At 47.6% G+C, this 16,396-nt stretch overlaps 1 protein-coding gene across 2 annotated transcripts in view; it reads left to right on the forward strand.

Moving 5' to 3' along the window:
• znrf3 (zinc and ring finger 3) overlaps positions 1-16,396 on the forward strand; it is a 332,702-nt gene that overhangs the window by 244,122 nt on the left and 72,184 nt on the right. For both annotated transcript variants that reach the window (XM_072497116.1, XM_072497106.1), the window contains exon 3: positions 12,072-12,146. In XM_072497116.1, coding sequence (XP_072353217.1) covers positions 12,072-12,146 — 75 coding nt within the window. The remainder of the gene's footprint in view (positions 1-12,071; positions 12,147-16,396) is intronic.

Raw genomic sequence — 16,396 nt, forward strand, 5'->3', positions numbered from 1 at the left:
TGGGGTGGGTTGCAGGGGTGGGTATGGGGGTTAAAATGGGGAAGGCAGGACTTGATGGGATTTGGTATTGGGGTTGTTTGTGTTTGTTTGATTCGGTTGATGTGTTCTTCTGATATTTTGTGTACATATGAAAAAAAGCCTTGATTAAAAATATTGGTTTAAATAACTCAATGTCGAAGATGAGATGCTACTCTTCCAGCTGCTCTGGGCTTCACTGGAGCATTGCAGCAGGCCAAAGTACAGACAAGTGGGTATGAGAACAAGGTGCTGAGTTAAAATGGCACGCGACAGTCACCCAGTCAGTCATTAGTCTCTTATATAATCACACTTTTCCCTCTGTCCCGTTCTGGAGAAGGGTAATGCGGCCTCGCAATGTAAACTTCTGTTTCGTCCCCCTACGCAAGCTGCCAGACCTGCTGAGTGTTTCAGCTTTCTCTGTTTTTGTTCATAATAGTTCTTCTTTTGCTTCCCGTACCCCCAGTTCATGATGGATGGCAAGAGAATGTACGTTTTAATCCCTCAATGTCATCACCCTTCTCTATCTCTGTGGCCCACCTCTAGCCCTGAAGCCCTGTGAAACGCCTACACTCCTCCTTTGAAACCTCAAATGGCAGGATGCTTATTTGAATGCCTGTACCTCCTTGATATTTTTAAATCTGTTTTTTAAGTGTTGGTGGTTGAGGGGTGACTATTGGCCACAAATCACATTTTAATGGGGGCCACAATCTGTATTCATGCTCTCAGGTTGCACTATCGGCATCGCTAGGACCACTGATACTCACCAGTACTTCACTTTTCCATTGTCGTGCTCGGAATAATGTCCAGGCGCAAGATCTGAGAGGGTAAACTTTATCATACTCCTGTTCAAGTGGGCATGCTATACCGTAAAAAGGGGCATTGCACACCTCTAGAGTTTCACTCCGGATCCCAGTGATGATGGTCTGTTTGTGCTGCTGTTACACTAGATGTTAGGTTACTGTGTTTTCTGGGGACCAATCTGCCTCTCCCTACATTCACAGCACTAAATTGAAACTAGTAAAATCCAGCAAGCTGCTTTCATATGGAGCCAACTACCAGTGGCACCAAACTAAAACCTTGCTGGATTTGACAGGGCTGATCTTTCTGGAGGCTCCAAATGAAGGAAAGTAATCGGGAATCTTCTCAGCTGCAACCTTTGATCAACCGAAGAGTTTACTTTGGGAGCGGCACAGGTTGGAGTTGAGTTGAACAGTGGAAAAATGCAGTGGGGGAACACTGGGTATGGCCCCAGCACTGGGATGAGGGGGCCAGAGTTGACCGCATGAACAGTGGCAGCCAGCTCATACACTGCTTTTCTGGAATTGAAGCTCAACTGAAACCAGGATAGGAATGTCTTTATAGATCCAGGTACCTGCCCTGTTATCTTGAACCTCCTTCAGCCCTGCCAGAAATCTGCGGCTCCTCCAATCCTCACCTTTTCTGAATCACTGGTCGGCTACCTGGGCCCGAAGCGCTGGAACCTCCACCCTAAACCCCTCCGCCTCTCTCCTTTAAAACCTACCACTTTCACACAGGCTTTTGGTTACACGCCCTAAAATACCCTATGTGGCTCAGTGTAAAGTTTTGTCTAGTAATGGTCAAGTAAAGCACCTTGGAAGGTGTTAAGGGTGCAAGATAAATAGAGGTTGTTGTTAACACTGAGCAGCTGCACTTTACAATATCAGACATTAACTGTTTTGAGACAGGTCACCTGCTTGTGTGGAATGTCATGAAGGTGATAATCTCGCGGAGACATGAGTTCACTTTGTCCCACAAATGCAGGAGGTGGGTTGTCTTTACAGCAATGTTATGCAGTATGCAACTTGTATTCTGATGTCCTGGTTTCCGGCGATAAGAGTCAAACCAGTTATATGTGCATCTACTTTACTTTAGCAATTAGTATTGGAAGCCTTTTTAAAGATTTGTGCTGCTTGTGCACACTTCTATGTCGTCAGCTTCAAATGGGTTCAATGTACATTCTCAGTAGTCAATGTAGTCTAAATTGGAATCTGCGATGTGAGAGGGATTTCAGATGTAAAGAGGTTGGAGGGATTCTCGGTATTTAACATCAGCAGCAGTACCAGTAACAGCAGAGGTTTCTGTTGGCTCCTGATCTCGGGCAGTGTCCTACTCATAAGAGGGAACAGAGTGCCGCCTACTGGACAGCCAGCACTCTGCACCCTGAGCTCCGCACTCCCATTTGTCAGCATTGTTCCCTCGGCAAGAAGGATGATGGTTACGCTGCAAATAAATTCAAATCTAAAAGTACCACAATGGCCAAAAACATTTCTGTCCTACTGAGATCTGGCAGGGCCCAACGTAAAAGACAAAACAAATACTTTATCGGGTTGAAATTTCAATGTTCTGCAAGATTCCGATGACTTGAATGCCAAGGGTTTGTTTCCAATCTCGCACCCTCCAAGACTACATTTCTGAGGAGACGTGAGACACGGGAGCTGAACCTGTTTTAGCTCAAAAGGCTATGAGGGGCAGGTTTAGGGGCTGTAAGGCCTTCTTCTGCTTCTTTTCGTTATGTTCTGAATCAAAGACTCTGAGTTGAAACGGATTTTGATCGGGTGAATAGGGAAAGAATATTTCCTCATGTTCGACAGTCCGTGTTGAGTGGCGCGATTTAAAATTGAAAATAAAACCGGAAGAGACGTTCAGAAAAGTGGCTTGAAGCAGAGCTGTTTGAATGTAGAATGCATTGCCCGAAGCAAGTGGATGAAGTGGTAAAAACTGTCATATCATTCTCAGGAAAACTGGATCAAATCTTCAGGCAGAAGGTGATACAGGGATATTGGGAGAACAAGGGCAGGCATTAGGGGAGGCAGTGGCGTAGTGATGGTGGACTAGCAATCCACAGACCCAGGATAATGCTCTGGGGACTTGGGTTTGAATTCCACCAGGGCAGAGGATGACATTGGAATTCAATAAAAAGAATCTGGAATTACAAGTCAAAAGATGACCATGAAACTATTGTCAATTGTAAAAACCCATCTGGTTTATTAATGTCCTTTAGGGAAGGAAATCTGCCATCCTTACCTGGTCTGGCCTACATGTGCCTCCAGACCCACAGCAATGTGGTTGACTCTTAAATGTTCTCAGGGATGGGCAATAAATGCTGGCCCAGTCAGTGACGGTCACATCTCATAAATAAATAAAGAGAAAAAAACAGACCAGGAAAGAGGGAGTACAAGGAACTGAATGACCTTTCTAAGTCATAAACAACTTAAGTTCTGTGTTCAGTGCTTTGTAGCAAAATTGTAAACATGTCTTTTCCACTGATCATAGAATTTACAATGCAGAAGGGAGGCCATTCTCTTGTGAAGAGCACCCTACATAAGCCCACGCCTCCACCCTATCCCCGTAACCCAGTAACCCCAGCTAACCTTTTTTTTGGACACTCAGGGCAATTTATCATGGTCAGTCCATCTAACCTGCACATCTTTGGACTGTGGGAGGAAACCGGAGCACCCGGTGGAAACCCACACAGACAAGGGGAGAACGTTCAGAGTTTCAACTGTTCTACTGAACCTTTTGCATGTTAGGCAGGCTAGTAATCATCCAAATAGCAAGGGGTAGGAATTCCACTGAAATGCCTGTCAATCCATGCCTTCCCCCGTCAAAGTGAGTGAGTGGGATAATTGTAGATTGGGGGTCGAGTGAACTTTCACCCCCTTCTGAGGCAAGGTCTCCAGGGAACCCGACCACGGTTAGTCAGCCATCGCCCCGGCTTAGGGAACACTCGTTTGCACTGGGCTCCTCCAGCATTACGAATGGGGATATTTTTGAAGCCTCCTCCTCCAGTTGTATATTTACTTTGACACTGCCATTCATGACTGGATGTGGCAGGACTAAAGAGCTTTGATCTGATCTGTTGTTTGTGGGATAGCTTAGCCTTGTCTATAGTGTACTGCTTCCATTGTTTAGAATGCATGTAGATCTTGCTTTGCCAACCATAGGTACCTCATTTTTAGGTATGCCCGCTGCTACTCTTGGCATGTTTTTCAACATGCCTCCCCGAAGCAGGGTTGATCCCCTGGCTTGATGATATTGGTACAAGGAGGAATATGAGGTTACAGATTATTGATACAATTCTGCTGATGGCCCACTGTGTCTGATGGATGTCCAATTGTGACCTGCTAGATCTGATTCTCTCTCATCGCACAGTGGGAGTGCCACAAAACATGGCCATTTGCTCCATGTTCTTATTGTTTAAACCTTATGAAGGGTCCACCAGGCCAGGGATGGGAGAGAAGAGACAGAAAAGTTCCACATTGCGGGATCACTTCGGATGAAGAAAGCCCTTCCACTTGTTTTGATCTCATCCTTCAGAATAGTCATGCTGTCATCTTTTCATTACAGCTTCCAGCTGTTTTGAATCCTGTATTCCAAGCCTCACATGTCAGCCACCCTTGGTGGCCCGTGACCCATTACAGCGGTTGATCACTGCCTTTTATAAAGAAATCCTGCCTGTATACTACATATAATAGGCTTGCTCTTAAAACCATAGACCTACCTTGTGTGTCAGCTTTGGATTATTTTAATGTGTTGTCCAGGGTTAAATTCAATCCCATTGACATGGTGAATCCAGCTCCTGAAGTATCTTGTATACCTCTATGTGCTGCCCTGTTAGGCACGTCTTGTCAAGACTGGAGAGGCTTGTTATTCCAGTCATTTCTGACAGTCCGTCCCTCTCTAATTCCAGGATCAGCCTCCAAGCTCATTAAACTGAAACTTTGCAACGGAGAATGAAATCTGGGGGAATCGTGATTGTTTTGAGCCCGTAAAGCCAGCTGCCCCAAAAGCGTGTGTGGAATATTCCCATGTTGACCTGCTGACACCCAAGCCAGTTGAGCTGGGCTTTTGTATCTGGATTAAAAGTTGAAGGAAGCAATGCCGTTTTATTGCCCAGCTCATTCTTATCTGTTTGAAGTCAGAGACTGGAGAGCAGTTGTAGGGTGGTCCTCTGTGATTCCCTTTCTCTAGTGGCTTGCATGCCCTTACATTCTGGCTCCCATTCCATTTTGCTGTCAAGCCAATCCAACTAAAAGTCAAACTGGCCCCAGTTTGGTTGGGATAGGAAAAGAGGCGTGTGCCATGTGATGATCCTTCTAACTCTCTGGCATCAAAACTGAAAGGACCATTAAGTATCACTTCTTCTAGAAAATGCGAAAAAGGAGGAGAATAAAGAATTAAAAAAAAAAAAAGTATCACTTCTTCTGGGAATCGTACTGGGAATCGTACAGAAGTCTCCTTGGGTGAACTCCCAGGGATCCTCCCATGGTAAACTCCCTGTTCAACGGAAATTCCCTGCAAATTCCCTGGAACGGAAACCAACATCCATCAAGGCCAGGAACCAAAGACCAGTTCAAATCCATACTGAGTTAACGTATCACAGCCAGGATTGCAGTAGAAACAGCAGAGTTGCCATTCATGGCCTCTGGGGTTAGGGTGGGAGGGAAAGGTGAGTTGGTTTCGTAATTCTGATCACCACAGTTCTCCGAGATGGACGTTGTGTCTCCTCGTGTATGTGACAAGGGCCGATTGTGTTTGGCTCAGACGAGCCCTCTTTTTGTCCCAACTCATGGCTAATGGCGGCTTGCGTGAAGCCCACATCACAGCATGAGTTGGCAGTTTATGGAGAGGAATTAGAGGGGTTCGGGGTGGGCGTGGGCAGCCCTCCATGCAGTGTTTGGTCCTCGCATAATTTGAAGCAGAAACCGACTGGAAGAATGTCTGCCATGGGAATTTTGCAAAGCTGAACATGGGTTGCTGCAGTCAAAGGGTTAAAGCCTCACTTGGAATGTTGCTGGGTAAGTTTGTTCCTTTGAATGAAATAAACACCGCAATAAATCAATAAAGTTTACAGCAGCTGCATTATCACAGCTCAGTTCCCATTTAACAGCTCCAGTACACTGCACACCATCCATAAATTCGCTCCTCTATAGCTGTGAGGGACATGGCCTTCATGTCCAACTCTTTGATGTTCAGAAATATAAAGTGTCGACTCCCACCTTATTCTAAGAGGCCTCTGATGTTTCCTTCTTTTTTTGCAGTTGCTACAGCATCCAGCAACGGTCTCTTCTAAAAGAAATACTGCTTTTTGAGGGGGAATAACTTCATGCCTCTCTTCTTCACCCCCACCCCGCCACACACAATCTCCCAACTCCCATTTTACCTTCCCACCACTTTCTTCAGGGGAAGTCGGCCATTGTTTTGCGATTTTGGTGATGAGATAATAACCGGGTGCTCTTTATCCTCCATTAAAAGTAATAACAGGCAATGGTAGATGTGCATCAGTAAAGAAAAGGAAAGGTTGTGATATCTGAAGAATATCTGTGATATTTTACGAGAGGCACGCAAACTCTTTGGAGTGGCTCCTTTTCTTTTTACGAATACAGTTTTAAACATTTTCCCCCACCAGTCAGAAGGATTTCCTGGTCTTCGCCCCCCCCCCCCCCCCCACCCTCTCCCCCTCCCCACCACCACACACACACACACAATCCCACAGCTGCACACAGCCTGGCTGAGATCAGGAACTCGCACCGTGAAGGATCATCAAGAACAATCCACAAGCAAAGATTTCAGTTGCAACATTAATTGAGATTGCGGCATGATTCAGAGCATTAAGCCAAAGAGTTGTGAGCAATGTCGATGAAAGCGGGTTATCTGACATGGAAACTCAAAGCAAAACGGGTGGAAGTGTTGCATCAAATTGCCTTGAAGCTACATCATATCAGCCGGCCATTCGGTGTTTCGAATTCACCGAAATCTCCAGCTACTCGAGTTAGCTCATTGCACCTTCATACCCCGCACTCTGGTTCCGTCTATTCCTCTCCCTCATGTATGTAGGCAAAAAGATTTAATACATTTTAGGTAAGGTTTTTAGACATTGGGAACGCTTGTCCCCAGAGTCAACGGATATATGGAATCAAAGCTATAACAGTTAGTCCTGCACCAACAGTCCCCTCTGTTTAATATACCAGCCTCTCCGAACAGGTGCCGTAATGTGGCGACTAGGGGCTTTTCACAGTAACTTCATTGAAGCCAACTTGTGACAATAAGTGATTACTAATTAATATAGACATATTAAGATGAATGTGGTGCCTGCTAAACATGCATGTCAGTATGATCTGGAATTGAAAGCCTAACGATGACCATTAAATCATTGTCCATTGTTGTAAAAACCATCTGGCTCACTCCTGTCCGTTAGGGAAGGAAATCGGTTGTCCTTACCTGCTTTGGCCTACATGTGACTCCAGACCCACTGCAATATGGTTGACTCTTAAAAAATGCCCTCAGAAATGGCCCAGCAAGCCACTCAGTTTAAGGGAATTAGGAATGGACAATAAATGCTGGCCCAGCTCACATCCAATGAATGAATTTTTAACAATAACAAGCACTTTCATTAATCCTCCTAAGCCTACCGATATGGGATTCCTCGACCAATAAACATAAGCAAGCTGCAAGCAGTTGATTTAAAAACAGTACATCGAATTACATTATTTTGGCCAGAATAATTTGGTTCAATTTCTGTTCAGATGATGACATCTTTTTATGTTTCTGAAGAGTATCTCACTCACTCATTACAGCCCCAATACAACACGGAGCAACAAGGTATTTGGAAACAACCATAAATTAAGATAACGCTCTTTAAAGTCAGCTGCCAAAGCTTTTTACTTTAACTCAAAAGCAGCTGTTACGTGCTTCATTTTCTTGGAGGGTTGATTGAAAAAAGAAATAATTTGGATAAGGGAAAAGACTAAAAAACATCCTGCTTGTGATTAAAGCTGAAGCACTCTAGGTTTTCCTGTGAACTCAGCATGTAGGATCGAAGATTCCTGATGAGTGAGCACCATTGTTGCTGGAAATGGACCACTTAGAGTACTTGGAGCAACTCTGAAATTAGCTTTAATGTAAGTGGATAAATGGTAGTTACTTTTTGGATGTGGTTTCCTGATTTACACTAGTACATTTTAAGCGATGGACAACCATTGTCATAAAGAGAAGCATGCATTTACGTGACACCTTTCACAACTGCAAGGCGACTTTGTTTGTTCTGCCAAGTTTTACTGCTGGTCGTCCTGCCAGTGACAGCAATGTAATAAAGCAACATAAAATTACACTTGGCTTATATTGGAACCAACAGGCTGACTAGATAAGGCCTATTTGTCATTTTGCTAATGGATGGCATGGTGGCATAGCGGTTAGCACTGCTGCCTCACAGCGCCAGGGACCTGGGTTCGATTCCGAACTTGGGTGACTGTGTGGGATCAATCATAGAATCCCTACAGTGCAGAAGGATGCCATTCGGCCCATCGCATCTGCACCTACCCTCTGAAAGAACACCCTAATCAGGCTCCCACCCTACCCCTGCAATCACGTAACTCCACTTAACGCGCACATCTCTGAACACTAAGGGGCAACTTAGCATGGCCAAGCTACCTAACTTGCACATTTTTGGACAGTGGAAGGAAACTGGAGCCCCTGGAGGAAACACACGCAGACATGGGGAGAAAGTGCAAACTCCACACAGTCAACCACGGCCAAAATTGAACGTGGGTCCCTGGCGCTGTGTGACAGCAGTGCTAGCCACTGTGCCACCATGCCGCCCCATGCTTTTTGCACTTTCTCCGTGGGTTTCCACCGGGTGCTCCGATTTCCTTCCACAATCCAAAAATATGTAGGTTAGGTGGATTGGCCATGTTAAGTTGCCCTTGGTGTCCAAAGGATGTGTCGGTTAGGTGGGGTTACGGGGATAGGGCAGGAGAGTGGGTCTAGGTGGGGTGCTTGTTCAGAGGTTTGGTGCAGACTCAATGGGCTGAATGACCTCCTTCTGCATTGTAGTAATTCTATAGTTCTTCTATAGTTGCTGAATGATGTGCCCCAACAGTCCCTGCAAACAACCTCCGCCCACTGGTATTGCAACCTACTTCTGAAGGTGGGTCGGCAGTATTTCCACCCTATTCGATAAAAAGGGTCTAGATGAACATTTGGTTAGCAACCAGGCTGCAGGTTACATGGAAAGGTACAGACGGAACTCGCGAAATGCTAGGTGGAACCCAAAGTTCCCTAAACTGCTGGGTGTATGAAAGGGCTATAACGAGGACTGCAACTGGTGCAGGAGATATATTGGTGAATACGGTCCATTGGAATTTTAATTGGCTTTTCTTTGGAGAGGAGACAGCAAGGAAACATTTTCTTCAGGAAGTTTAATAAGTTCCTTAAACCCCAAGATAAGGGAGAATTTGGAATGCAGTGCAGCAGGGGTGGGACTGATGGGACAAAGATTGTATTCGGCGTGAGAAAATGAGAGTTCTCAACCAAGGAAAAAAAGAGATAGTGAGGTATAATTCTTTCTCCCGTTGACTCTTCTGGGTCCCATGTTGCTAGAAATAAACCATCAATCCCTCTGGAGAGCAGATACATGCAAAGGGCCATCACAAATAACCAGGATGGCTGAGGCTGGGAAAACATTCTTCTGACAATTTCATCTGAACAGGAAGGAGTATTTCCACAGGCATTTTCAAATAACATGGTGCATGCTCTGTGTTGAATTAGAAGGCGCGATGGCATTCGAATTACAAGTGTACACACTTAGTGGGACCTACCCGCATGATACCTTGAGAAAACCACCAATACTTTCCTTCATTTTATGATGCCATTTTGATATGACCAGACTGAGTGGTGCCTTGTCTTGTCAGAATCTGTGAGCAGATTTTTTTGATTTTTCAAATGCTTAATGCCCGATGACAAGCCTGTTTGAGATAAGCAGCCCCACTAGGATGTCTTAGCTTTTATAGGAGGAAACAGTTCTTTCCATAGTTCTGGGGAGTTGCAGACCTCACACTGAAATGGTTTCTAGACTTTAGAGTAACTGTGAAAAAAAAACAAATTCCAGTGTTTGATGAGCAAAAGATGTCACAAACCAATGGTTTATCCTTGGCTGCAGTTCAATGCTGATTAAATACTTTTATCTTTGAGCTTCCCATATTCTCACTTGGTACATGCAGTGCGCAGTGTGAAATTGAGTCAGAGACTGGACCTATCCTGGGTTTATACTGAACTAGTTGATCTAGTTGAACTGAGGACGGCATGGTGGCATAGTGGTTTTCATTGCTGCCTCCCAATTCCGGCCATGGGTGGCTGTGTGGAGTTTGCACGTTCTCCCCATGTCTGCGTAGGTTTCCTCCCACAGTCCTAAGATGTGCAGGTGAGGTGCATTGGTCATACTAAAATTGCCCCTGAGTGTAGAAAGATGTGCCGGTTAGATGGGGTTACGGGGATAGAGCAGGGAGTGGGTCGAGCTCGGGGGCTGTTTCAGAGGGTCGGTGCAGACCTGATGAGCTCAATGGCCTCCTTCTGCAAGAATTCTTTGGTTCTGTGGGTTCTATCTCAGCCAACACACATTGGCCACAGTATCCCATTGATAAGGGGGGTGGGGGGCGAGGAGCATTAAACAGGGGCCTGAATTTTCCAGTCCTTCCCACCGGCAGCATCTTCCGGTGCTGCCGAAGTCGAGGGATATTCGAGTGCCATTGTGGAACCCGCCTTAGCGAGGCTGGAAATTGCCTGCAAATGTCTTCCACTCTGCCTACTATCGAGTGAAACCCAATGAAAGGAAAATTTAATAAAATTTGGAACGTTTCTCAGAACCATACCAAAGCACTTTGTAAAATGTATTGCTGTGATGTGTTATTGCATAGACAAATGTATATTTGTGTAAACATGAAGACATGATTGGATTTCCTCAATGTCACTTCTTGTCGAGGTACACAGGAGGATGGAAAGGAATCAGAGGGCTATTGGTTTCCATGGGATCAGAAGCCAGCAGAAACCTAAAAGGGGCAACGCTTGGTGGGAGGATGAGGGTAGGAATAGGGCACCAATTTGTCCCACGGGCCAGCAGAGTTAAAGTTCACAATCTCCATTCTGCCAACCAGGCATGTTTTTAAATGTAAATGTTGATCATATGTAGAATAACTGAACATGGGGGTCTAGTGTTCCCTCACAGAAAGGAGAAAGAAGATGGATTGCAAAGTACCCCGGTACCCTTATTGTGTGTGTGTCCTGGCATCCAGTTTCAAAGCACCATTCAGAAGACCAGCCAACAGATCACTCACTTAGCTATTCCACCGTGCATGATCTGTGTTACAGGGCAGGCAGTGAGAAACATTCATGTTCAAAATCATGAGGGGGCTGGACAGAGTAGATTAGGAGAAATTGTTCTCCCTCGTAAAAGGATCAAGAACAAGAGGGCACAGATTCAACTCGAGTTGCAAAAGAACCAATTGTGATGTGAGAAAAAATCCTTTTCACACAACGAGTGGTTTGGGTCTGGAATGCGCTGCCTGGAATTGTGGTGGAGGCAGGTTGAATCGAGGCATGGAAGAGGACATCGGATGATTACCTGAATAGAAACAATGTGCAGGGGTACGGGGAAAAGTCAGGGTGAATGGCACTAAGTCAAGGTGCTCATTTGGAGAGCCGGTGCAGACACAACGGGTCAAATGGCCTCCTTCCAGGGGCTGGTTTAGCACAGGGCTAAAGAGCTGGCTTTTAAAGCAGACCAAGTAGGGCCAGCAGCACGGTTCGATTCCCGTACCAGCCTCCCGGAACAGGCGCCGGAATGTGGCGACTTGGGGCTTTTCACAGTAACTTCATTTGAAGACTACTTGTGACAAGAAGCGATTTTCATTTTTCTGAGACGTAACAATTCTGATTTAATGACGGTGTGTTCCTGTTAAAACCCCAACATTGTATCACATTGGTAATAGATTGCACCACATTTAATCCTCCATTCTACTGAACCAACTCGAGATGTGTGAACTACTTGGGAAGGCCAGTGGGAGAGGGAAAGGGCATAATTATTTACCTTCTGCAACCTGTATTCCCTGAAAAGTGCTCTTGCCTAGTAAAATATTACTGAGTGTGCTCTGCATTGTATTGGAGAAAACAATATCACTTATGTTGCTGACTGTAGTTAAACTGTTTTTGTTTGTTTAAAATGCTCTTTGTGCTTAAGAATCTTGCACTTGTCTTTGCAGGCTAAGCGGGCAGTCCAGAGAGGAGCAACAGCTGTCATCTTTGATGTATCTGAAAACCCGGATGCCATCGACCAGGTATGGAGTAGATTCTCAGTGTAGACCACCTGTACAGAGTTTACCAGGCCATTATAGAGCCTGGACAGTGGTACCAATTGTTCTGTCACTATGGACTTTGTGCAGTATTGTGAAACGGATACAAGAGAATCAGCAGCATCTTCTACAACTCTGGTTACTTACATTCCTATTGAAGTGAAAATCTACCTGTCATAACATACACCAGTACATTATGGTGCAGACACACACACACACACTGATTGACATGCAGTGGAACCAATCAGCATACACAACACCGCAGCCAATCACCAGTGAGAGCACACGCACTATAAAGACAGGGGACAGGAGAGTTCCCGCTCATTCTAGTGGCAGCCAGCTCGGAGCACATTGCTCACAGCCTGCAACACAGACATTCACCATGTGCTGAGTGCATCACCTGGTTAGGACTAGGCAAGGGTCAACAGTTAAAGCTGGTATTGCATTTACCCACAGTTCAAGTATGTTAATATAGTTAACCTAATAATAAAATAGAGTTGCACCACTTCCAGTGTTGGTGACCTGTTTGTGATCCAGAACACCCAACACATCATGGTACAAGGAGTGGTTGCATACTAGCAATTCTGAGACCCACCTGCAACTAATCAGCATTCCGGCATCCTGAAGTATGGAGAACATCAACCCGCCGCCGCCGCTCCGCATCGCCGGCAATCTCGGGGTCAATTGGAAGATTTTAAAACAGCGCTTCCAGCTCTTCCTCGAAGCCACGGACAGGGAGAACGCCTCGGATACCAGGAAGATTGCTCTGCTCCTCTCCACGGCCGGGCAACACGCCATCCACATCTTCAACTCCCTCACATTCGCAGATGACGAGGACAAGACAAAGTACAAGAAGGTTCTCCTCAAACTCGATACCCACTTCAGCATAGAGGTCAATGAAAGCTTTGAAAGATACCTGTTCCAGCAGCGCTTGCAGGGTAAGGACGGGCCTTTCCAATCCTTTTTAACACACCTCCGCATCCTTGCGCAGTCCTGCGGCTACGGGCCCACCTCCGACTCCATGATATGCGACCAGATCGTATTTGGTGTTCTGTCGGACCCCCTGCGTCAGCAGCTTCTCAAAATTAAGCAACTCACCCTAGCGGCTGCCATCGAGACCTGTGTCCTGCATGAAAATGCCACCAGCCGGTACTCCCACATACAGGCGGCTGAAACGGCGGTGCAAGGTCCCCACGAGGCAGAACGGGTCCAAACAATTGAACACCTCCAAGGCTGCAGCCTGGATGAGGGCGGCCATTTCGCGCGCTTTTCGCGGCCTCCCGCGCTAGTACCCGCCAAACGAGGGGACGGTGACGTGGAGGAACGTGATGCGAGGCGCGCACCATGCAGGACCGCACCGCGCATGCGCGGTGGCGCAACGAGCGTACTGACGTCACGATGTGCGGCAACTGTGGCTCCGCTCATTTAAAGCGGCAATGTCCTGCAAAATCGCGACAATGCCTACGATGTGGCAGACTTGGCCACTATGCTGCCTGCTGTCGAGCAGCTCAACCTGCCAATTCACATCGCTTCAGCCAGCCTCGCAGGAACGTTCGGGTAATTCAACCCACGTTCACCGAGTCCGATTCCGACTTCCCGCAGATCAGTGACACCGACGACCCGAGGGAGCCTTTTCGAGTCGCTGTTATAACAAAGAACAGGCTGTCACCGAATCAAAACCACCAGCCGCTGTCGGTGCACAGCATTGATCCAGACGACGAGTGGTGTGCCACCCTGATGGTCAACCGATCCCAGATACGATTCCGCCTGGACACTGGTGCTTCCGCTAATCTCCTAGCATGGTCAGACTTTCAGACCCTTGGGGTTAAACCAACCATTCTTCCGTCGACCTGCCAACTAGTGGACTACAATGGCAATATCATTCCTGCTACCGGTTCATGCCAACTCGAAGTGACGCACAACTCGCGAAAAGCCATCCTTCCCTTCGAGATCGTGGGCTCCTCGAAGGACTCTCTGCTAGGTGCACAGGCGTGCAAACTCCTAAACCTCTTTCAATGAGTACACTCTCTCTCTCCAGAGGACACGTCTGCCTTCCAGGATGCGGACTTCAGGGCGCAACTCAATGCCATCATCGACCAGCACCGCAATGTTTTCGAAGGCATGGGCATGCTTCCATACACTTACAAAATCCTGCTCAAACAAGCCTGTGGTTCATGCACCTCGCAGAGTCCCAGCACCCCTCAAGGACTGCCTCAAGCAGCAGCTGCAGGACCTCCAGGACCAAGGACTGCTCTCCAGAGTGACGGAACCAACCGACTGGGTCAGTTCCATGGTGTGCGTAAAGAAGCCTTCCGGCGAGCTCCGGATCTGCATTGACCCAAAGGATCTGAATCGCAACATAATGAGGGAGCATTACCCTATCCCCAAGCGCGAGGAGATCACGTGCGAGATGGCTCGGGCCAACATCTTCACCAAACTTGACGCCTCGGAAGGATTCTGGCAAATTCAACTAGACAGGTCCAGCAGAAAGCTGTGTACCTTTAATACCCCGTTTGGCAGATATTGCTACAACAGGATGCCGTTTGGGATTATATCGGCATCAGAAGCATTCCACCGGATCATGGAGCAACTGATGGAGGGCATTGAGGGTGTGCGCGTCTATCTATGTTGATTACATCATCATTTGGTCGACCACCCCGCAGGAGCATATCAGTCGCCTCCAGCGCGTTTTCAAATGAATACGGGGCCAAGGCCTTCGCCTCAACAGAGCCAAATGTTCCTTCGGCCAGACGGAACTCAAGTTCCTAGGGGACCACATCTCCCGGTTGGGTGTGCGGCCGGATGTGGACAAGGTGGCAGCCATCACGGCCATGCAGAAGCCAGCGGATAAGAAGGCGGTCCTCTGATTTTTGGGCATGGCCAACTTCCTGGGGAAGTTCATCCCCAACCTCGCCTCCCATACCACAGCTCTCCGGAACCTGGTCAGGAAGACGACAGACTTCCAATGGCTTCCCGCCCACGAGCGCGAATGGGAGGAGCTTAAGACCAAGCATATCCGGTATTGGCATTTTTGATCCCATGAAGGAAACAAAAATTTCAACGGATGCCAGCCAATCCGGCATTGGGGAGGTGCTCCTGCAACGCGATGAGGCCTCATCATGGGCCCCCGTTGCGTCACGTGCCGTGACCCGCACGGAACTGCGCTACACGCAGATCGAAGAGGAGTGCCTGGGCCTGTTGACTGGGGTCGACAAATTTCATGATTACGTGTACGGCCTCCCCCAATTCACTGTCGAGACCGACCATCGCCCGCTGGTCAACATTATACAAAAAGACCTGAATGATATGACCCGTCGCCTCCAGCGCATTCTGTTTAAACTTCGGTGGTACGATTTCCAGCTCCTACATACCCCGGGCAAGGACCTGATCATAGCCGACGCTCTGTCCAGGGCAGTCAACACCCCGTGTGACCCAGAGGGGTTCGTCTGCCAGGTTGACGCCCATGTGGCCTTCACGGCCTCCAATCTGCCGGCCACGGATGAACGCCTTATCCACATTCGCCGCGAGACTGCGGCTGACCCCCTACTACAGCATGTCATGCGCCACATGACAGACAGGTGGCTCAAGGGCCAATGCCCGCAGTTCTACAATATCAGAGACCATCTGGCAGTAGTCGGTGGTGTCCTCCTGAAGCTGGACCACATCGTGATCCCGCACAGCATGCGCCAGCTCGTTTTGGAACAGCTACACGAGGGCCATCTTGGCGTGGAGAAGTGCCGACTAAGGGCCTGAGAGGCTGTGTACTGGCCCGGCATCAATGAGGACATCGCCAACACAGTGCTCAACTGTCCCACCTGTCAGCGGTTCCAGCCGGCCCAACCACGTGAGACCCTACAGCCCCATGAGTTGGTCACGTCCCCTTGGTCTAAGGTAGGCGTTGACCTGTTCCATGCGCTCGGCAGGGACTATGTTCTGATCGTAGACTATTGTTCGAACTACCCGGAGGTCGTACGCCTGCACGACATCTCATCATCGGCGGTCATCCGTGCCTGCAAGGAGACCTTTGCTCATCACGGCATTCCACTCACTGTGATGTCGGACAATGGCCCCTGCTTCGCGAGCCAGGAATGGTCCAACTTTGCCAGCAGGTACAGCTTTGTGCATGTGACATCCAGTCCCCAACCCAATGGCAAAGCGGAAAAGGGTGCCCACATCATCAAACGGCTCCTCTGCAAGGCTGCCGTTGCAGGATCCGACTTCTACCTCGCCTTGCT

This window comes from Scyliorhinus torazame, chromosome 1 (assembly GCF_047496885.1).
Source record: "Scyliorhinus torazame isolate Kashiwa2021f chromosome 1, sScyTor2.1, whole genome shotgun sequence".
NCBI classification, from domain to species: domain Eukaryota; kingdom Metazoa; phylum Chordata; class Chondrichthyes; order Carcharhiniformes; family Scyliorhinidae; genus Scyliorhinus; species Scyliorhinus torazame.